General features: G+C 43.1%; 2 protein-coding genes across 22 annotated transcripts in view; one reads left to right on the top strand and one right to left on the bottom strand.

The window, feature by feature from the left end:
* The window catches only part of LOC144285016 (uncharacterized), a 293,890-nt gene that overhangs the window by 233,975 nt on the left and 36,077 nt on the right, over positions 1-23,838 (bottom strand). For 15 of the 21 annotated variants that reach the window (XR_013353385.1, XR_013353390.1, XR_013353389.1 and 12 more), the window contains exon 5: positions 20,644-20,771. The gene's annotated coding sequence lies outside the window, so the exon portion shown is untranslated. Of the gene's footprint in view, positions 1-61; positions 192-2,742; positions 2,766-9,110; positions 10,122-17,044; positions 17,924-20,643; positions 20,772-23,838 lie in introns of those variants that run through there. The other 6 variants (XR_013353401.1, XR_013353391.1, XR_013353392.1 and 3 more) reach the window with 5 other exon arrangements.
* TAS2R40 (taste 2 receptor member 40) lies at positions 15,996-17,044 on the top strand. Its single transcript, XM_077850234.1, has one exon. The coding sequence runs from the start codon at positions 16,088-16,090 to the stop codon at positions 17,042-17,044; it is 957 nt and encodes a 318-aa protein (XP_077706360.1). The 5' UTR covers positions 15,996-16,087.

The following is a 23,838-nucleotide window of genomic DNA, read 5'->3' on the forward strand; positions in this document are numbered from 1 at the left end:
GTATCTAGGGATAAAGGAGCATCATATCTGCAGCTTCCTCTCAAACAGTTCAGGAAAGAAGTAACATATATGTATATATATTTAGAGAGAGAAAAAAGAAACAGGCAATGCAATGAAATGGAATATTCGGGCAAAATGGGTGGAGGATATGCAGGAATCCTTTGTGCTCTTCTTGCAACTTTTCTGGAAGCCTAAATTAAGTCAAAAGAAAGAAAAGTTACCTTAGGTGCATGGTGAGCTTTAAAGGAAATAAAATCTATGAAAATATGCTCTATAAAGTGCTATGTAAATGTTTTAAAACTAAAAGTTATACTATTTAAGGTATCCAGTTAAATTTATTTTCCTTTAAAAAATTTTTTTTTTAAGTTTCAATGGCTTAAGAAAACACATTTATTCCTTGCACATTCCTCTGTAGGCCCAAGCATGCCAAGGGTAGCTATTCTCCACACAGCATCTGAGGGATCCAGGCTGCTTGGAGCTAATGAGCCACCATCTCAAAAGAGGCCCCAGGGGTTACCTCAGCAGAAGGTAATGGGAACTTGTGGAGTTGTCCCACTTACTCCTCTGTGTGGCAGGGAGGATGTCACACATCCCCTTCTACTCGCAGCCTACTGGCCAGATCTAACCATACAGCCCCCAGCTGACTGTAAGGGGGCGGAAATGCAGAGAATGTGAAGCCAGGTTTGTGGAGTGTTCTTGTCTTGGCTCCAGAATCTCCTTGAGTTCCCATTTTCTGCTGAACTAAAAACACTTTCTCAAAGTATGCAAAGGATGGAGCTCAGAGTGTGAAGAAGGAAAAGGGGAAGAAAGGTACATATCTTACTTTATTCTCTCCTTTCTCTTCATATCAGCTTCCCAGTGATCCAACTTAGACTCCCTACCAAACCACCAGTCACACAGGGGAGGTGGCTCTGCATTCTTTAGGGATCACCCAGAAGATGCCACCCTTCCTCAGAAATGTAGTGGCTTACTCTTTTCAGTATAAAAAACATTCCCCTTGGTCACGGGGATCAAAGACTTGGGGTCTTGATGGGAGAACAAATGAAGACAGCATTAAGGACAAAGAAAAGCCAAAAGTAAAGAAGGAGCATTTAACCGTTTTCAAGATCCACAAATATTGATCAACACCAACTTTGCACCTAGATTCTTTGCATTTAATATTTGCCACATCTCTTGTTTACACGTGTCCCAAGTTCTGGCCATATTAGAACAGACACATTTCAAAATCACACTATAGGACCAAAGGTATTTGTGAAATGAGAGCAAAAACTTTTCTGGGGATCACAGGATATAGACAACCACCCCCTCAAAACAAACAAACAAACAAACAAACAAAAAAAAACAAGCGCCAAGCGCAAGGCTAATAATGTCCAGCATACCAACAGGGAAAAGCAAGCGTCCAGGGGGAGGATAAAGAAAGTGACCTTAAGGCAAGGGAGAAAATGAAGAAGGCACAGACCCCTTGGGTTTTACTGTATTTATGCCCCCAGAGATAGGTGATTTGGCAACTCTGGGAGAAGATCTGCATCATCAGGATCCAAGAGCTCACAGGTCACAGCAGCATTTCTCAGCCTCATTCCCAGAATAAGGATAGCTCCATTTCTCCCACCACACACTTTAAAGATATGGCACCAAAGTAGCCTCCCAGCTTTTTCTGTTACAACCCAAAGGCTTGGAGTTCCCTTCCCAGGGCTAACCTTCTCCATAATCTCCTGTGCTGCTTCTGGAAGCAAATCCATGTGACAGGGCACACAAGCACACACACAGAAAGGCAAGTTTTCATTTCCCCTCTCCTTCTGTTCTTCCACCTATCCCTCCCTCCTTCTTCCCATCTCTCCCTTCCTCTCTCCCTCCCTCTCTCCTTTCCTATTTCTTTCCTTCCCTCCTTCCTTCTTTCCCTCCTTCCCTGTTTTCCTTCTTCCTTCCTCCCTTCCTTCCAATATTCCTTCCTTCTACCTTTCCACCTTCCTTCCCTCAACAAATCACTTATGGAGAGCCTCATATGTGGCCAAGTACAATCTCTTTAATTTAGAAAATGAGACTTTACTACATTCAACTTAAAAGTAAAAGCACTTGTTCTCAGGTAGGTGGCTACAAATGCATGGGGAGAGACAGACTCCAGCTTCAGTTGGGTATTTCTGCCCAGGTAGAAGAGTTAAAAAAAAAAAAAAAAAAAAAAAAAAAAAAGATCCAGGGTCTCTTTGTTGCCAGACAATCCTGGGGTAAGACTTTGGGCATGAAGACAGCATGAGGTAAGCACATAAACAACATCCTACTTCCAAAATGTGCTGTGCACCTGCAGTAGAGTTTTAAAAGTTCATTCCTATTTAGAATCTAGAGAAAAGTGAATTCTGCTTAAGGCCCTTCCCCTGCCCATTATCTCCCCATGTCAGCCATGAGTAGGGTTCCTCTCTCTGGACCTGCAGTTTATTTATTTTTTATTTTATTTTTTTTAATTTCCAGAGAGAGAGGGAATAAGCAGGGGGAGGGGCAGAGAGAGAAGCAGGCTCCCCACTGAGTAGGGAGCTTGATGGGGGACTTGATCCCAGGACCCCAAAATCATGACATGAGCTGAAGACAGAGGCCCAACCAAATGAGCTATCCAGGTGCCCCCTCTTCTCCTACTTTATAGCTTTCCGAGGTCCAGTACTGATGTGGAAAACACAAAGTTTTCTTTGCTTTATTGCTTTACTGCATTACCTTCATTACCTGCTCCATTTTCCTTGACAAATCCACTCCACTCAGACACTTCAATGACTCTTTTCCTGCACAAAACACACATGAAGGGGCACCTGGGTGGCTCAGCCAATCATTCCACTCTTGGTTTCAGCTCAGGTCATGATCTCAGGGTCTTGAGATGGAGACATGCTTTGGGATCCATGCTGAGTGTAGAGCCTGTTTGAGATGCATTCCCTCTCCCTCTGCTCCTCCCCTCACTCGCATGTGCACACTCATGTTCTCTCTCTCTCTAAAATAAATAAATAAATAAATAAATAAACAAATAAATAAATAAATAAATAAACAAACAAATCTTTTTAGAAAAACCACACATCTATTTTTGGTGCTTCATAATTTGGTGCTCCCCAAAATTATTTTTCAATCCCTTGATAGAGTATATTTCTCATTGTTATATTCTTTAAATGGTCATTATAATTATATATGAATATACCACAATAATAAAAACTAGAGATAATTTTGGTATTAGCCTGATTGCCACTCGCAGTTTTGTTTTTTTTTTAAAGATTTTATTTACTTATTCATGAGAGACAGAAAGAGAGAGAGAGGTAGAGGGAGAAGCAGGCTCCATGCAGGTAGCCCAACATGGGACTCAATCCTGGGTCTCCAGGATCACGCCCTGGGCTGAAGGCGGCGCTAAACCACTGAGCCACCAGGCCACCCCCACTTGGAGTTTTAAATCTTGTGTGTGGCCTGTTCTTCTGTGTTTCTGGTCCCAGAAGAGAAGGAAGCAGGCTCATCTAGCCATGAGGGGTAAGACTTGGTTTTGGATATCTAATTGGTGTCCTCAAGAAACCCATGAAAGTTTTCCAGTTATAGTTTTAGGGTTCAGGCAGGCCCTATACTGACACGTTGGGAAGCACTTTGAAGTCTGACTCAGAGCCATGGAGCTGCAAGCTGCATTTCTCTCCATGCGGGGGCCATATGCCCCAGCTTCGCCTGCCAGCACAGATTTGAAACACTGTCTGCTTGCTTTTACCCACATGAATGTTGGTAGTTATCAGCCCAGGTCTATCTACCTTTTTCCCATTCTTTTCTCTCCTTCCTCTACCTCTCTCTCCAAATTTCTAGGCAAGAGCAAGATCATCCGATGTTCCCGGGAGAATCATGGGTTTTCTGAGGTCGCCACATCTCTTGGCCTCTGGATGCAGACACACTCAACACTGCCATCTCTCTCTTCTTAGAGAGAGAGAGAGCCTTCCTTCCTAGTCATGGGGTGATGTGATAGAATTTTGAAATCCTCTCTCCTCTAAAACCTTCTTGTACCAGGTTTATTCAATAAGCTGGGGTCTATGAGGGACCACGAGCAGTAACTTTTTCTCTCCCCATCACTGCCTTCAGTTTTACTGATTAATAGCCTCTCTTCTAGCCATAAGTAACCTTCCAGCTAGAGCCTGTGGCATACCAGACAAGTGGGGAATTAAAATAGCATTAAAAGAAAAAAAAAGTCCCGTCCCTCTGTAATCAAAACCATTATCTTCCAAATGATTTTAAGGTCTCTTCCAGCTAGGCCTGAGCACACCTCCACATTTGGTTCCAGCAATGGGGAGGGGTAGGGTGAGATTTATTTTTCTCACCTTCTTTTCTCACTTGCTCAGTGCTTCCAGATCCTGGGAAGAGGCAGGAGGAGAAGCAAGTAGAAAGCACAGGATCTTACTTAACTAGTGCTGGTACATCCATCTACTTAGTGTCCTCTGGTTGGCATGAGCCCAAAGACTGACTGTGGTACACAGAATGCCCTCCCCAAAGATGTCCATATCCTAATCTGTGAAACCTGTGAATACGTTACCTTCCATGATAAAAGGGACCTGACAGGTGTGATGAAGTTTAGAACTTCCAGATGGGAAGATGACCCTGGACTATCCAGGTGGGCCAATGTAATCATAAGGATCTTTGTCAGTGGGAGGCAGGAGGGTCAGAGTCAGAGAAGGTATGATGTCACTGCTGGCGGGGAATAGGGAGCCAGGAACGAAGGCGGCACTGAAAAGCTGGCAAGGAAAGGAATTCTCTACCAGAGCTCCCAGAAAGAATCCAGACCTGCTGACACTCTAATATTAGCCCAGTGAGAGTCAGGTTGGACTTCTGACCTCCAGAACTGTGAGACCAAAAAATGTGTTGTTTTAAACCACTACGTTTTTGGTAATCTATTACAACAGCAATAGATTTGCTGATTTGGGGGACTCTTTATGGGATTACTTCTCAACCAGGGTCAATTTTTGACACCCCCTCTGGGGGACATTTGATAATGTCTGAAGATATTTTAGATGTCACGACTGGGAGGAATGCCAATGGCATCTAGCAGGTGGAGGCCAGACATGCCAACTATCCTACAATGCACAGGACAGGCTCCTACAACAAAGAAGTATCAAGCCCAAAGCATCAGTAGTGTCAAGGTTGAAAACCCTGATCTAAAGCTGGCAATGAACTCTTTGTCATCTCTCTCCTGTCCGATGGGCAGCACCTCCCCCACCTCCAAGAGGGTCCTTTCAAAATAGCTTGAGCCTGATTCACTTCCACAGCATGTGCCTAAGGGGAAAGCATCACCCTTTTTTTGTGCCACCAAACACTGGCAGCCAGGAAGCACCTACACTGCCCAACAGTTCTCTGTGCTCTGCCATTAACCCCAATGGTAGGCAGCCTCTTCCCTTCCAGCTTCACCAGGCAGGAGTCAAGCATCAATCTCTAGACTTCTTCTGCCTTCTAAAACTGAGGCAGGGGTTCTCAACCAGGGGTAGTTTTGCCTCTTAGGAAACATTTAGCCCTATCTGGAGATATTTTAGGTTACCACAAATGTGGGAAGTGGGGAGACGCTACTAGCATCTAGTGGGAGGAGGCCAGGAACGGTGCTGAGCATCCTGCAATATGCAGAATAGCCTTTCACAGTAAAGATTTATCCTCCCAACAGATCAATAGCACTGAGGTTGAGAAATTCAGCTCCAGGAGATCCAGGTGAGGCTCTTTAAGAATGTTCTTGCCATCTGCTCTGATAGCAACAAGGGCAGGTGGATGAGTAAGATGCTAGTCTCCCTTTCTTCCAAGTGTCTTGATTCTACCCGTAATGCCCTAGAACCTCCCAACCTCCTTTGTCTTTGTTGGGGAAGGGGAGGACAGTATTCTAGAGAGACATACAGGAAAGAAGCATGATCTCCTCTTACAAAATTCCCTTTGAAGGATCCTCTCTAATGTTGGTTGGAGACAGAAGATGAATTAAGGATTCTGTCTCTAGATTATGTGGTCACATACCACTAAGTGTATTCCACTTGGAGGGCTTAGCCAACACTTTAAGACCTTCACTTAACATCCTGTTAAGCACCTTCTGAAAGATGTTTATGGCATTAGTAGGGCTTTGAGGTTTCCCTGGTAATTCTGCAGGGAAGCATTGTATGTAAGCATTCTCATTAAGCATGCTTAATGAAATAATGACTTTCATATTCTGAATGTGTCCGTTACACAAATTTATAGCACTAGAGTAGAGATACCTTAATATCATATGAATCAGAGCAAGGATATACTCAAACAAAAGAAGAGCAAACAGGGAGCTCAGTGGGGTTTGTGTGCTTCATCCATTCATTCATTGATTCAAATATTCTGCTCAAATGTTGATTTTTCTATTGAAAGCTTCTCTCATCACAGTGTTTAAATAACCCACCACCACCCCTGCCCACTTTCTCTAATTACCCTACTTTATTTTTATTGAGAGGTAATCCCATGCTATAAAATTCATCCTTTTAAGTATATAACTCAGTGGGTTTTAGTATATTTACAAGAGTTATGAAGCCATCACCACTGTCTAATTCTGGAACACTTTCATCACCCCAAAAGGAAATCCTGTTTCTTTCATGTTTCTTCCCAATTTCTCCCTTCCTAGTCCCCGTCAACCACAAACCTATTTTCTATCTCTGATTTGGCCTATTCTGGACATTTCGTATAAGTGGAATCATGTACTATGCTCTTTGTGTGCATCTGGCTTCTTTCACTTAGCATAAATATTTTCAACGTTTATCCTAGATATAGAATATATGAGTACTTCATTCCTTTTTCATGGAATAATATTCCATTAAAAGGATATACCCAAAAAAATAAAAATAAAAAAATAAAAGGATATACCACATTTTTAATCCACTCATCAGATATTTGGGTGTTTCTCCTTTTCAGCTATCATGAATAATTTTGCTATAAACATTCATGTTTAAGTTTTTGCATGGATCTATGCTATCAATTGTCTTATCTCACTTAGTAGTAGAATTGATAAATCATATAGTACCTCTGTTTAACTTTTTGAGGAACTGCTGAACTGTTTTTTACAGTAGCTACAACATTTTCATTTTATCCTCATCCTTGTCAACACTTATAATTGCTTTTAGCTTTGCCATCCTAGTAGGTATGATGTGGTATCTCATTGTACTTTAATCTTCATTTCCCTAATGACTAATGGTTCTGAATGCTTTTTCATGAGTTTACTGACCATTTGTATAGTCTTTGGAAAACTGTCTATTCAAATCCTTTGCCTACTTTTTAAATTGGGCTGTCTCTTTATTGTTGAGTTGTAACTGTTCTTTCTGGATACTACACTCTTATCAGATATAGGGTTTGCAAATATTTTTCTACTGTTATGTGATGTATCTGTTCACTTTCTTGATAATACCTGTTGAATCACAAAAGTTTCTAATTTTGGTGAAGTCCAATTTCTCCATTTTTTCATTGCTTATGCTTTAACTGTCACATCTGGGAAGCTACTGCATAGTCCAAGGGCACAATGATTTAAACTTCTAGTTTCTTCTAAGACTTTAATAGCTTCATTTCTCACATTTCAGTCTTTGATCCATTTTGAGTTCATTTTTGTATGTGGTATGAAGTCTAACTTCACTCTTGGCATGGAGATATTCAGTTGCAGGTGTTCGGTTTTGAACGGACTATTCTCTCCCCACCCCCATTAAATAGTCTTGGCACCCTTGCTGAAAATCAATTCTTTACTTTTTTATGGTAGTTATCATCTGAGATTATATAATTTACTAGTTTACTCCCTGCTCTTCTCAAACTCTCACTCCCCTCCTCCTCTCCTCCTTCCCCTCCCCACACCGCCCAACCCCCTGCCCAGCAAAACTAAAGGGTAAAATTCAAGAAGACAGGAATTTGTCTGTTTACTATTTATCTCCAGTGTCATGGACATGATACATACTTATGTATTTGTTGAAAGAATGAGATTCCAGTTTTGTTTAGAAACAATGGTCATTGTGTGGATGGATACCTCCTAAGTGCAGGAACTCATTTAGGGAGGAAAAAAAATAAAAGGTTGGTGAGCACTGTGCCTAAGCTTTCATCACCATTTCCTGGATTGGATAAAAAGAACCTAATTAGGTAAGTAACTACCCATTAGAACAGAAAGCGCCTCCAGAGAAGTTAATAGAAATCCAAAGGCAAGTGTAAAGGGACCACCTAAGATGCATTATTCCAGTAAAGAGCTCAACAGGTGAGTGGCCTCAGATAATCCTCTTCCCTGCTTAAAGCCTCCATTCTCTCATCCCCAACACCAGCTCTCGGGTCACTTGAGGTACTGGTAGTCTAGATGTTCTGGCATCCTTAGAAACAGGTTCTGTTGTCAACTAAAGTTTGTCTATTTAAAGGATATGGTTTTTTTTTGGGGGGGGGGATATGGTTTTTATTTGCAGTTTACCTTTTAAAAATAATAAATAATAGTGAAAGGGAATAGAGGGGAAGGAAGAAGAAATGGGTAGGAAATATCAGAAAGGGAGACAGAACATGAAGACTCCTAACTCTGGGAAATGAACGAGGGGTGGTGGAAGGGGAGGTGCGGGGGGGGGGGGGGGGTGACTGCGTGGTGGGCACTGAGGGGGGCACTTGACGGGATGAGCACTGGGTGTTATTCTGTATGTTGGCAAATTGAACACCAATAAAAAATAAATTTATTATTAAAAAAATAAAAAATAAAAATTAACAAAAGCAGAGGCTTTATTAAGAGATAATATAGGTTTCCTCATGAAAACTGTCTGTCCATGACTATAACTCTGACCCTGAGTATAAAGATTCAGAGGTCTCCCTAAAAGTGGGTAGGTAAAACTCTTAGCCAACTGCCTAAAATAGAAAAGGTTGTCAAAGGTTTTCCAGAAGCTCTTATTTAGAAAGAAAGTGCATGCCCGCCCACTAGTGGACAAATTCAGTAATTGCCCTATTTTCCAAGGATTCCCAGGCTCCTAACCTTAGGTGAAACCTGTCAGCTAAACTTTAGAGCCCACACATTAACTGCCCACACAAGACACGCATTAAAGAGGTCACTGAAAACTCCAGGCTCTAAAGAAGCCAAGGACAGAAAAGTATGGGTGATCATGGAAGAGGTAAGAAAAACAAAAACCAAGTGCCAGGAGCATAATCAAACTTTATTTTTCTGAACTATGATGACAACCATACCATGTAACATATGCTCGTATGATATTGACAATTGTAACTTAGATTCAAAATTGAGGGGAGGACAGATAAAAAAGAAATATTTTACTCTGACCATTTTACCATTTTCTTTCACAACTTGTTGACTTCTGTTTTGGAACAAGAAATCAGTGTTTTTTTTTTTTTCTTTAGCCTGTCACTGCTAAATCTTGTACCAAGTTCAACAAGAACACAGAATTCAGCCTTGACTGGTAGCCTTGACTAGGAAGTGATACTTAGTTTTACTTTAATAATTGAGAAGAGGTGTTCACAAATGTAGGCATTTTCAAAGATTTTTAACAATCATTGCACAATTGTTCTGACAGTTGCAGGAGTTTGGGTGCCACCGTGCTCAATATTCACCCTTGTATCACACTGCAGATTACCTTCCACACTGTAGGTATGAAGACATGAAGGGGCACTGGGCAGGGGGAGGTCACCTTCACAGAGCTGGAATCAATAAGCCACTTGGTAAAGTCAGCGTTTGGCCTAACAGAATTTCCACCAGGGGCTCAGACCATCAGTTACAGTTCTAGAACTAATTCTAGCGCAGAAAAGAGGACCAAATAACACTAGGCCAGATACCTTTCTCCATAGTGTTTCATAGCTAAGGTGAATGCCTTTGCAGGGCATTCAAAGTGTTTGCCAACCCAAAAGGCCAATTATGTGATAACAATCTTTGCTGCTTAGCATAAGCAGAGATTTTCTTTCCCAAGTGATGAGGCATGAGCTCATTTCAACAGCTGTACACCTCTCCTTAGCTTCAGCGCTGGCTGAGCCTCCCCACCTATGTGCAGTGAGCAGACCGCTGTGCTTTGTGTCCCACTCATCCAATGGTGCCTGCCACGCTCCGTGGCCCAAGCCCCAGGGGAGATGCAGCTTACAGGTGGTGACCTGTGTCCATGATGGGTCCATTTATAACTTCCAGAAGAAAGCAGTTCCTGCTGAAAAGTGCAAATGAGTAGAGGTGAAGTTGTGTCCTTGCATGACTTGCCAAAGGGAACTTAAATTTTACTGCAAGTCCAGTGTTAGCACCCCATCTATCCCAGGAACATCATCCACATGAAGTTGTTTGAAAGTTTCCTCTGTTACAAAAATGAATTTCTTAATTACTTCCTTGTGTTGTGCCTGTCATGGGCACACTGTCTAAAATATTTTCAGTCGTATAAAAATTCTCAAACCCACAGCGAATAAATAGAGCTAATTATTACATCTAAGTATTACTAAATATGTACCCTCATCAGCTGCAAAAGCAAATGTCACAATGTTTAAGACTTCCTTCACACAATTTTCCTTTTAATTTCCTTGCCACATTTCTAGTGCATTGAGCAACAGTGTCTCTGGTTACACTTATATTTGCACGTGCTTCTATCTTGTTTCAGGACCCACATTTCCACCACATTCAATAGACACTTTTTTACAACTTGCAATATGTGAAGAATGTCATGTCCTGGGTGGATTTTTCACTTAAATACAGAACTGCTTATTCTATTAACAATCCAAACAAATCTTGTTGACTTTTCTGTTCTCTTTGCAGTTCATTAGGATTTGGTCACGTCTCCCACATCCCTGGTCTTTGTTCTTATGGTGGTTGGTTTCTGTTTTTTCTCTTTTTTTTTTTTTTATTGAAGTTTGATTTGCCAACATATAACACCCAGTGCTCATCCCATCAAGTGCCCTACTCACTGCCCGTCACCCAGTCACCCCATCCCCTTGCCTGCCTCCCCTTCCACTACCCTTTGTTTGTTTCCCAGAGTTAGAAGTCTCTCATGTTTAGTCATCCTAATTTTTCCCACTCATTTTCCCTCTGTTCCCTTATAATCCTTTTCACTATTTTTTATATTCCCCATATGAGTTAAACCATATGATGATTGTCCATCTCCAATTGACTTACTTCACTCAGCATAATACCCTCCAGTTCCATCTGCATCAAAGTGGTGGGTATTTGTCCTTTCTGATGGCTGAGTAATATCCCATTGTATACATAGACCACAGCTTCTTCATCCATTCATCTGTCGAAGGACACCAAGGCTTCTTCCACAGTTTGGCTATTGTGGACATTGCTGCTATAAACACTGGGGTGCAGGTGTCCTAGCGTTTCACTGTATCTGTATCTTTGGGGTAAATCCCCAGCAGTGCAATTGCTGGGTCCTAGGGCAGATCTATTTTTGACTCTTTGAGGAACCTCCACACAGTTAACCAGAGTGGCTGCACCACTTCACATTCCCATCAACAGTGAAGAGGGTCCCCCTTTCTCCACATCCTCTCCAACATTTGTGGTTTCCTGTCTTGTTAGTGTTCACCATTCTCACTGGTGTGAGGTGGGATCTCATTATAGTTTTGATTTGTATTTCCCTGATGGCCAGTGATGCGAAGCATTTCCTCATGTGCTTGTTGGCCATGTATATGTCTTCTTTGGTGAAATTTCTGGTTGGTTTCATAATGGCTGTTTTCATACATTACATCCTTTGCCAAATAAGCACATAGGAGAGGTCTACAGTTTATAAACTGGAAACCTATGACTCTCTACATCTATGTTCTTTTTCCTCCTTGTCATAGAGATGTGAGAAATATTTGCTTTTCTAACACCATCCAGTAGAAGTGACTCTCACAAGGCAAAAACTCAGTTTTGTAAAACATTATAACTGTTCCCTGTAATTCAGCCCCTGGATCTCACCCCCTCCACCTGGTGGAAGAACATGACCTCAGTCTTGTCCAGGAAGTCATTCAGTCACTTCCAATGAGGATGTTGAGTGGCAGGGTTCCTATTGTCCCAGAATTGGCCTTGGAGCCCATACCATAAACCAGGCGGGTAAGCACCCCTTGCCCTGCTGCCACTGCAATTGCAATGGGGAGCTTTGGACATGCCATTGCTTAGCTTTTCTCCAGAACAATACTGGGGCTCTTTGAGGAAGGGACATGGGTACAGATGTTTTTTAAAGCCCTGCAATGTGAATGCAGGCAATTCTGGTATATGCACAAGGTTGAGAAGGATAGATCTAAAGCAAGCAGCCAACAACAGGGGCTAAATACTGACTCACCAACCTTACCAAGAAGTGACGATGCCAGCTCTACTGTAACTAGTGGCAGCCTGCCATCTATGCCTAGACTCAACAAAACAGGAAGGAAGGGTGACTGGAACTTGTAAGAACTGACTCCAGTACTGCTGCAGAGCCCTCTAGAGCTCCCACGTGCTCCTCAGGAGACAGCCAGTACTTGATGCCTGGCCTCCAGAGCCACATATGGCCCGAAGGTGTCAGGGCAGCAGCAGCAACCACAAGAGGACACATTTACTGCAGCAGCCAGTAAAATAAAGAGATAAAAAAAAAAATCTGTCCGTTCTCCCACAGCAGCACCCTGGAAGAAGAGACAGGTGTCCCAGACCCATCAGGTCCCCCTCCGACCCAAGCAGATAGGGTCTCAGCTCAAACTGTGCTTGGGGAAAAGGAAGATGGTAAAGGTTTAACCCACACATGAAACCGAAGTGGATTAAATATTAGTAACCAAAAAAAACTAGAAAAGATTAAATCTGCCCAAGATGTCACTTCAGGATGGGAAAGGAGTGTCAGCAGTACAGAGCTGGAAACTATGATTTAAGGAAAGAATCTTGGTTGTGTTTATCCTGCTCAGTGAGTTCACACCACTTTATAAACCAATCATACTTCAGTGTTTTCTCGGTCATACTAGGTTTAAACACTCTGATTACAAGATTTTCTGAGGATTTCTCCTTCCTGTCTTCCAGGAGGTGACATCTATGTTCTGTGGGCATCAAATAGACTTCGTGGGAGGGGAGGGGTGGGGAGCCTCTTCCATGGCCATTCCTCTTGCATTGGCTTCATCCAAACCCAAGCTTGCAAAGCCTCCTGGCTAACCACTACACCCCTTTGGAATTCACTAACCCCACCCCCTCAGCAAATTTCTAAACCCTTTGTGTGAACCCAAAGAAGGCTTAGCGGCTGTCTCAAGTGTACTTTGGGAGACTCAGGAGCAATCCTGCAGCCCCTCTGCCTCTGCTACCCCATGCAGCCCTGTGGTATGCCCCATGCAAGGCAGGATATGGGATCCCTTTCACAAAGATACCTTCTCCAACTCTTCCCTGCACTTCTCATCCCTCCCCAACTAGGAAACCTTCCTAGTCTACATGGCAGTGCTTGAGAGAGAAGTGAGAGGAAATGGTTCCCCTTATCACATATTCTTCCAAAACGGACCTATCCAACACCTGTACCAAACCTTTTGAACCCAATAGCCAAAAATATGAAACCTTTGGTCTTTGGTTCTCCCATGAGAGTTTTCCTAAAATAAAGGAGATTCCATTCTAGCTCCCCAAATGAGAAACGATTACAGACTAAAAAATGAATTGGCCCCACATCCCTATTAATATGGCACCTGTTCACCAGCCCCCACTGCTCTGTCCTATTAAGATCAGAGAAAAACGTGAACGAACTCCAATAGAAGAAGGTACCAGAACAGCAGAAATCAATTATGTGCAAGGAATTTAGGGAGATATTTATCACGAACTTATGTAAATTGAAACAAAACACACAAAAAGATGAGTTTGGTGCACTGGAATCAGTGAAAACTGACGATAAACACTACACTCTATTATTTTTTTAAGATTTATTTCTTTATTATATATAGAGAGAACAAGAGCTAGGGTAGGGGCAGAAGAAGAGAGAAGGAGAGAATCCCAAGCAGACTCCCCACTGAGCACAGAGGCCAATGCTGGGCTTGATCTCACAACCCTGAGATTATGACTTGAGCTGAAATCAATAGTCCAACGCTTAGCCAAATGAACCACTCTGGCATCCCAATATCACTCTTTTTTTTTTTAATTTATTTATGATAGTCACACAGAGAGAGAGAGAGAGGCAGAGACATAGGCAGAGGGAGAAGCAGGCTCCATGCACTGGGAGCCTGATGTGGGATTCGATCCCGGGTTTCCGGGATCGCGCCCTGGGCCAAAGGCAGGCGCCAAACCGCGGCGCCACCCAGGGATCCCATTATCACTCTTTATTTGTAGAAGTAACTGAAGTTGGTTCTTACCGGATGTGTAGAACTTGTCAAGTAATCTTATTGTTTATTTCTGGCCATTGTGAGTAAAGCTGCTATGAACACTCTTGTACAAGTCTTTGTGTTGACATGAGCTTTAATTTCTCTAAACAATGTTTTCATAATTTTTCAATATATTGCCTTTTCTGGTGCTATTTTTACACCAATATGATTTAATAATAAAAGGCAATTTTATAATAAAAATAAATCTGACTTTAATTTGAATTAAATTAATTTGGGAGTAGGGAAATGCATTTTCATCATCTCTGCACTTCTAATATAAAAGTTATAACAAGGCAGGGGTGCTGGGGTGGCTTGGTCAGTAAAGTGTCTGACTCTTGATTTCCACTCAGATCCTCATCCTCAGGGTCGTGAGTTTGAGCTCTGCTTTGGGCTCTGCACTCAGAGGGGAATATGCTTGAGATTCTCTCTCTCTCTCTCTCTCTCTCCCTCTGCCACTCCCTCTCACTCACACATGCTCTCTTGCTCTCCTTCTCTCTCTCAAATAAATAATTTTTTTTTTAAGTTATAACAGGGCCATCGCACCAGCACGAAGCCTCAAGGGTAAAGAAAACACTAGGAGTTGGTAGATACTGTAACAAACTGCAAAGTGCACACATACTCTGTTTTAAATGCACAGCCACTGTTCCACATCAACCAATTGACCATGCAGCCCCAATATTGCCCGATCCTCTCATTTTGCAAGGACAGGATTTTTGTGCATATATGCAATCTCCTAAATTTAAATGTTGACCAATAATAAGTATTAAGCACTGGTAGGCTAGTGCTGTCCAGGGTTAGGCTATACAAGATAAAATACAACCACAGTTCAGATTTGGCCCAAGACTCATTAGCCTCTAGCTAAGATTTTGGTTCTCCATCTGGCTATGAGCAATATGAACTTTTAGCTTTTTAAAAACACAACATGCCTGGCTGGACCCTATCTCGTGATTCTGACTTACTCAGATTCTTAGATCAGGAATGAGTCTCCGGCATCCACACATTGTTTGAAAGTGCCAGAGTTCACTCTGTTTCACAGTCAGGATGAAGAAGTAGGGAATTAAATTTCAAGTTAACAGTGTTTGGTCACATGTCCCAAATTCAGCACTGTGTTCAGACTGTCGCTTTCCTGGCCTAATTCTACCTATTTCAGAGTTCAAACACTGATGAGCATATCAGTAAATTATAACTGGTGATACACACACAAATAATGAAACTGTCACAAGGCAGTTTCTCTTGTCTTAATTAACCCAAATGGCATCAAATGTTGGCTCTTCTGTGCTTGAGAACATTGTAATAGCTGACCTTTGTGGAGGAAACTTGATTCTAAGTAAAAAATGTTCAGATACAAGCTGATGGGAATTTTATTCATGAACGTGCTAAACATAAAAACATTTCTCCACAAATAAGGGAGAAAAGAAAGGAAGCAGGAGAAGGCAGATCAAAGGAGCTATTTTTAAAGACAACTGAGCAGGTAACAGGTCTTGTGAGATGAGTACAAAGGTATGGAGACAGTACAATCCCTAACCTGGGACTCTTGTCCATCAGGTGAGTATGGGTTTAAGGTTAAAGTAGAAAGATACTGTGGTAGGAACCTCTCTCAATTTTTTCCCAAGAGGCTCCTGCAAGCCAGAGGCAAATGGGTCTTTATGAAAAATGGAGACAGCCAGTAACAAGATCCTTTCATCATTTGCATTTCAAGCCTCTGACTTGTGGTCGTGTGGCAAGCAAATGAAGAAAAATGAAATAAACATTAACGGGGGTGGGGGCGGTATTTACAATAACATTGAGTGAGGGTCAGAAGGCTACAGAGCAAGTACTGGTCCTTGGCGTGGAAACCTGAAAGTCAGGGACAAAGAGAATGGCCACAGTGAGCACAGATGCCACGGATAGAGACATGTCCAGGTTTAAAATCGTCCTCACCTTGGTGGTCCCCGGAATAGAGTGCCTCACTGGTATCGTTGGGAATGGCTTCATCACAATCATCCATGGGGCCAAGTGGGCCAGAGGCAAAAGGCTCCCGGTCAGTGACTGCATTCTGCTGATGCTCAGCTTTTCCAGGCTCTTACTGCAGATCTGGATGATGCTGGAGAATATTTACAGTCTACTGTTCCGGGTCACTTACAACCAAAGCACAGTGTTTATAGTCTTCAAAGTCACTGTCATTTTCCTGAACTATTTCAACCTCTGGCTTGCTGCCTGGCTCAACATCTTCTATTGTCTGAGAATCACAAACTTGGCTCACCATGTGTTCTTCATGATGAAGAGGAAAATCACGGAGCTGATGCCTCGGCTTCTGGGACTGTCACTGTTCATCTCCTTATGCTTCAGCTTTCCTTTCTCTACAGATATCTTCCATGTGTACGTAAACAGTTCCATCCCTATCCGCTCCCCCAATACCACCGAGAAGAAGTACTTCTCTGAGACCAATGTGGTCAACCTGGTTCTTCTCTATAACCTGGGGATCTTCATTCCTCTGATCATGTTCATCCTTTCGTCCACCCTGCTGATCATCTCTCTCAAGAGACACACACTACACATGGAAAGCAATGCCACTGGCTGCAGGGACCCCAGCATGGAGGCTCACTTTGGGGCCATCAGAGCGACCAGCTACTTTCTCATTCTCTACATTTTCAATGCAGTTGCTCTATTTCTTTCCATGTCCAACATCTTCGACATCAACAGCTCCTGGAATATTTTGTGCAAAATTGTCATGGCCGCCTACCCAGCTAGCCACTCAGTGCTACTGATCTTGGGTAACCCTGGGCTGAGAAGAGCCTGGAAGAGGTTTCAGCACCATGTTCCTCTTCACCTGTAAGAGCAGACTCTGTGACTGGAACCCAGAGTACCACATGACTGGTTCAACCAGTTCTGCCTTTTTCCACTTAGACTTCTCTCCTCATCCATCTTTTCTGCCTGAATCATGCTCTGATACTTCTCCTCAGGTAACCGGACACTTCTCAAACAGGATGCTTACTTTTTAACATGAGATTCTAAGCAAAAGTAGCTAAGCCACACTAAGATTGATTTGTGAAAGCTTTTGGATCTATGCTGATTCATCTCGTACCCTGTGCTCCACCCTGCATCCTCCTCCCCTGAGCCTGAAGGAGAGGATGGCCAGATATCTCTGTTTGCCTAGGATGATTTCAGTCTGTGCCTCTTGTCACTCAGCATCCTTTACTTCTCAAGCATAACTTGGTCTGGATGAAAAATGACATGGCCACCCTACTTAAGGCACCCTACTAACCCACAGTGAAAAAACAGGAGGGCTAGTGACAAGCATAGTATGCAGTCAAGAGGCAGAAAGGAAATGGGAATACTGGGATGCCTGAGTGGCTCGGCAGTTGAGCATCAGCCTTCAGCCCAGAGTGTGATCCTGGAGACCCGGGATCGAGTCCCACATCGGGCTCCCTGCATGGAGCCTGCTTCTCCCTCTGCCTCTGTCTCTTTCTCTCTCTGTCTCTCTTATTAATAAATAAATAAAATCTTTAAGAAAGAAAGAAATGGTAATATCTACAGGGAAAAGGGATTCCAGAAAGAAAGGCTGATCAGAATTATCAGATGCCACAGAGGTTTCAAGAATGGAGGCCACGTATACTATTAGAGTGACAGGTGGCATTCAGATTGCAGAGGTTTCCAGAGAAGGTGAGGAAAACAGTGGGGGAGTTTGTAAAGACCAACAATCGCAGGACACTCTCTGGAGAGAAACATGAAATACAGGGTGGTGAGTGGGATAAGTAGATAGTCAACTGAATGCTTTATTTTTCCAAATGGTAAAAGAGACAAGGGCTGAGGGCAAGAGTGGTGTGTGCAGCCACAGAAAGAAAATAGAGTCCAGAGTAAAGGAATGTCTATGTTGATGTGCTCCTAAGTCTGTGGCAATGCAAGGGCGTCTGTTCTGTCATTGCTAGGTGCCCCCCAGGAGGGCGGGGCGGGGAGGAGGAGGGTAAGTAAACATTCGAGAAGGAAAACATCACACTTTACTGTCACTCTTCAGAATGACGGCATCGGCATTGCCTCAAAGGGCTATACCCAAAATAACACACCCCACTCCTAGATATCTTAGAACCAGAAAGTTAGGAATTTGGGGGTTTCTTGTATTTGGTGTTTTTAAAATCAGAATTACCGAGGAAAATGTGAAAAGAAGACTACTGAGGCATCAGGGCTGCCAAATGAAAATGTAAGATAAGTAACAAAGACTAAAATGCTGAGCATCTGGACTCTCAAGCACATTTTTCTGAGAAAATCCCTTACATCTGTGAACAGCAAAAAATTACATGCGCACACACACACACACACACACACACACACACTCTCACATACATCTCTGTATAGTTCCAACAGCACAGGATTTATTCAAACTAGAAGGGAAAATATTCATGAAAATACACATTTTCCACAGTTTTCCTAACTGACATTTATTTCTCTGACCATTTAAGGCTGGTTTGGTTATTATGATAAGATAAACCAGATTCTGAAGTGTCATTCCAGCTCCTAAAGAATAAAGAAATATACTTTTCCCCAATACATGCATACCTACCACTGAAAAACAGAGAAAAAAAGAAAATTGATTCAGAGCCACCATATGATTTTTATGAACAATGCCAAGATAACAAACCATATAATCCCTCCCCATGCTTATTATGAAGAAATATTATGTTGTTGTTTGCAAAAGCCAAAAGCAGCCAAGAGCTAACAAGAGCTTTGAGGATGGTGATGTCCATACTGTAGTTGCCCTACCTTCAAACAGATAAAGTTCCCTCCAGTTCTCCCACCTTGCCCCCTTCCTTCCTTCCTTCCTTCCTTCCTTCCTTCCTTCCTTCCTTCCTTCCTTCCTTCCTTCTCTCCTTCTTTTTCTTTCTTTCTGTACAACCCACCTAAATTCCATAATGGGCCAGAACACTCTATCTTCAAATTGGTTGGCCTTAGACAGAAATCAGAAGTCCTAAAGGATCTGCTTTGCAAACCCTACATGATACCCCTATACTCTGGGAGAGGTTTGAAAGTTATGGTGTGATGGGTTCCTTTACCCACAAAGTCACTCTGGACATTCATCCACTACATGGAGCAGCAGGGGCACTTCAGTTGTCATGGGTCTCCAGTGTGGAAGGCCCAGTACAGGTCAAGGTGTCTCAAACCTGGTTGAGTCCTAGTGAAGGAAAACTAGAGTAGAAGCCAGGGCCAACCTAACAGCTGGGATTTGAGAAGCACAAAATTGTCCCACCATACCACACGATCTTTGCCTCCTAACCCGTCAGTGTCTGCTAATTCCACTGTGGTTCCTGCTTTTCTGGGAGTGGACTCAGCAGGAATTCTCTCGTATTTTTCTCTTACACATTCTTTACTCTGGGCTGCTAGGGCACAAACATCTATTGGATTAGGGAAAAGGAACTACACACTCAATCAAGGACATGTCTTCAATTGGGAGAGGGGAGCAGAAATGAAGGGGGAAATTGGGAGCAATCATGGCAGAACTGAAAGGAAGAAACACTGAGAGCCCCATTTCACTCCTGTCTCCCTTTTCCCTCTGGACAGAAGTGGACTCCTTAGGGGAGAGGTGGGAGGAACAGAAATTCCTTGCATGCTCAGAAAGTTTGGTTTGCAGGAGAAGGAGTAAGGATAAATGAGCCAGGGTGCCTGTCCTTAGTGTTGGAAGGCTGGGGGACCTCTCTGGATCCCTTTGCTAGATCAGGAACAGGTTGCCATGGAGAGCAGAGGCAAAAGTCAGAGGAAAATGCTCATCTCCATGTCCTTTGAGGTGAGGTAACATGTTATGTGGTTAGAAACTTCTATTGGTGGAAGCAGGACAGAAGCATTTTAGAGCCTGGGATGTGGCCCAGAAGGGGCAGGCTGGGGCAGCACAAGAGGTGTGGGATGGAAGGCCAGAGCAGAAGATCTGGAAAGGGAAGGTGTGAAAGTGCTAAGTGCTTGGCCAGGCTCCACTGGGAGAAGCACTCTACTTACAGCTCCTGCTTGGCCCTTGGGGGCGATCCCTGCAAGCAACAGAAGGTCTTCCAAGAGCTTTCTAAAGGAACATTCCTTGGTGGGGCCTTCACAATTCAGACTACCAGACAGCACAGGTGTTCCGTGTCTGCAAAGCCTGCCAGTCAACCAGCCTCACTGAGGTGGGACCGGATTTTTTATAGTTTCTTATTTGTCTCTCATTTGGTTTTCCTTATTATTATTTTTTTTTTTAGCAAATTTCCTAAATTTTTTTTTTAGCAAAAGTGTTTTATAAATGTTCTATCCTCTCTCAGTTTTGTCAGGAGAAAATAAGAGCAAAGTGGTTTTGCAGACATTTGAAAAGACAAAGAATCAACGATACCTTGGGTTTGGGTTGGGTTCGATTGTGGCAGCAGCAGAGAACCTGACCTGAGGAAAGAATTCCAAGGTGGATCATTGCTGGGAAAATCTTACCTCAGGCAGCTGGCCTCCCTTCTCACCACACAGTTCCTGGAGTCACAATGACTTCAGTTTGGGTCTGGGCTCTGCTACTTCCTAGTGTTTGCAGGTTGTTGTTCCTTTCTGAACTTCAGTTTCTGTATCTGTAAAATGGGAATAGTATTAATAGTACCTCTCTCCTAGGATTATCGATCCCTGTAAGAAATGAGTAAGATTAAAACACAGTGTAAGCTCTCAGCAAATGATAGTTGTTAACGTTCTAACGGGAAGGGATGTAAGGCTGAGAGGCCAGGAGTATAGAATGAGGCTATTCAGAGCAGGCCAGATGTGAAAAGGCCCAGGACTGGACTAGAGGTGCACAGAGGGTTTGGCTTTTTTAGAGAAGCAAAACCTAGTCCAATCCATAGCAGCTCATTATCCCAAGAGGTGTGGGGTGGGAGAGATGGGAAGGAGGGCAAAGGAGGGGAGGTCAGGGTGCCCTGAAGTTTTTGGCTTTCACAGATCCTTCTGGCAACATCAGAAAGACATCTAGTATTCCAGGGCTGAACCCCCTGGTGATTTTGAACAAGGTAGGGCACTAGGTCAGGGGCCAGCAAACTTTCGGTCAAGAGCCATACACAATAAATATTTTAAGCTCTTGGGCCACATGCAGTCCCTGTCACAAGTCCTCAACTCTTCTGTTGTAAGCACAGGAGCCACCAGAAAACAACATGTACATGAACAGGCGTGGCTGAGCTCTAATAAAATTTTATTTACAGACATGGAAATGTCAATTTCATATCATTTTCACACATCATGAAATATCTTTTGATTTTTTTTCAACCATTTAAACATGTGAAAAGCCACCTTAGCATGTGGGCTCTACAAAAACAGGCAGTGGTGAGTCAGATTTGACCTCCAAGCCACAGTCGACAATCCCATCCTTGGTACTTTCTCCAGACCAAGGGGGCACCAAAAACCACCACCAAACCCCAGCTACCTAAACCAGAGACACTTGGCATGATAATTTTGCCATGATTTGAACATGACAACTTTCCAAATATCTCTGCCACTTTTAATTCCTCCAGCTTTGGTCCACCCCTTGGTGATCTCTATACCATAACCCTTTTATTTGATTTTTTTGTGTGTGTGTGAGAAACAAACAATGAGTGCTCTAATCTCTCTCTCCTACCACAACCATGCTGTTAAGGACAGACACAGGGCCCCAAAGATACCACCGTGAAGCTACTCAGTCAGTAACAAGGAGTAAAAATCATTAAACAGATTCCTACAGGGTCCTCAGGAGCATTTGGAGGGCTATGTCTCTAGCTCTGAAATGATCACTCTCCTACAGACTCCCACTGTGAGACTGGACACAGGCTGAGGGTCCCTGGGTGGTGCTGACCCAGCAAGGCAATGTTGATATCTTTGTGTCCTTTTGGTTGTTTTTTTAGCCGATGATGGGAAATGTCTAGAGTTAGTGTGGCACATAGGGAAGAACCTAGACTTTCGTGTCAAAAATCTAGATTCAAGTCCTCACTCTTAGGTGATCTTTGGAAAGTCACCAACTCTGGTTTGGCCTCAGTTTCCCCATCTGGAAAACAGTGATGCTCATAATATCCACTTCACAGGGCTGTTCTGAGGTTCAAAGGAAATAATACATACATGTGTAACTAACTACAAGCCACCGTAAGAAGGTGAGCGTGTTTATTCATTCAATGAAAGTGTATTGAGAGGGCTGCTCACTGAAGGAGATGCTGAGCATTCAAAGGTTAATACAGCTAAACTGTCGATCTCCAAGGGCTCAGAAGGGAAAAGAACAATTCATTTAATTACACAGTGGGAAATACAATAGTGGAGGTCCATGTACCATGGGGTCAGGAACATACCTCAAACCACAAATGTTCAGTTAGTTAAAATTTTTCCAAAAAGAAAATTAAATGGGAGAACCTGAGTAGATCAGTCGGTTAAGTGGCCAATTCTTGATTTCAGTTCAGGTCTTGATCTCAGGGTCATGAGTTCAAGCCCTATGTTGGGGCCTGTGCTGGGCATGGAACCTATATATATATAAATATATATAATACATATAATATATAATATATATGTAATAAATTTTAAAATAAAATGAAATTGTTGGGGCTCCAGAGTGGCATAGTTCCTTAAGCCTCCTACTCTTGGTTTCAGTTCAGTTCATGATCTTGGGGTCTTAAGATCAGACCCCATGTCAGGCTCCATGCTCAGCTTGGAGTTGGCTAGGGCCTCTCTCTCCCTCTCCCTGCACTCTCTCTCTCTCTCTCAAATAAATCTTTTTTTTTTTTAATTTTTATTTATTTATGATAGGCACACAGTGAGAGAGAGAGGCAGAGACACAGGCAGAGGGAGAAGCAGGCTCCATGCACCGGGAGCCTGACATGGGATTCGATCCCGGGTCTCCAGGATCGCGCCCTGGGCCAAAGGCAGGCGCTAAACCGCTGCGCCACCCAGGGATCCCCTAAATCTTTTTTTAAAAAATTAAAACTTAAAAAAAAAAATTAAAACTTGTTCTGCTTTATTTCTTTCTGGGATAGAAAAAGGGGAACTCAGGACAGAACTCTTCCCTCTCAGTTTCACTGGACCAGTTAGGAAAGATCAGGACTGAGAGAATATTCCACTGAGAATCTATAGAAATCACCACGACCAGAGGATGCAAAAGAGAAAAGAGTCCCAAGACGTCCAGTCCTCCTTAAGGAAAGCTGCTGTTTGCATCCCCTGCCTAGAGCCCTCAGAGACTAATAGATAAATCTGTGTTTTATTCAAACCAGATGCTGAATAATAAATTATGGCTGGTGGCCCTGAGTGCAGCTGGGAACAACAGCGACAGAATGCTTAGCAGGGAGGGGGTGGCAATTTGATTCTTTGAAGACTGGAGACCTCATAGGATCCTAGTCTGGTTTCTTGTTCATCTTACTTCTCAGTGGAATAGGACCTGACATTCACATTCTATTCATGAATGCACAGAGAAAAAATTGTTTGCCTTTGGACTCAAAGGCCCAGAAAAATGCCTTGAAAGACTCAGTCTAGCCCCCTTGGAGGTTGTGGTTGTGTTTAATACAGGGCCCATGGGCAGCCCAGGTGGCTCAGCGGTTTAGCACCACTTTCAGCCCGGGGTGTGATCCTGGAGACCTGGGATCGAGTCCCACGTCAGGCTCCTTGCATGGAGCCTGCTTCTTCCTCTGCCTGTGTCTCTGCCCT

Source organism: Canis aureus, chromosome 15 (genome assembly GCF_053574225.1).
Source record: "Canis aureus isolate CA01 chromosome 15, VMU_Caureus_v.1.0, whole genome shotgun sequence".
Classification (NCBI taxonomy): Eukaryota; Metazoa; Chordata; class Mammalia; order Carnivora; family Canidae; genus Canis; species Canis aureus.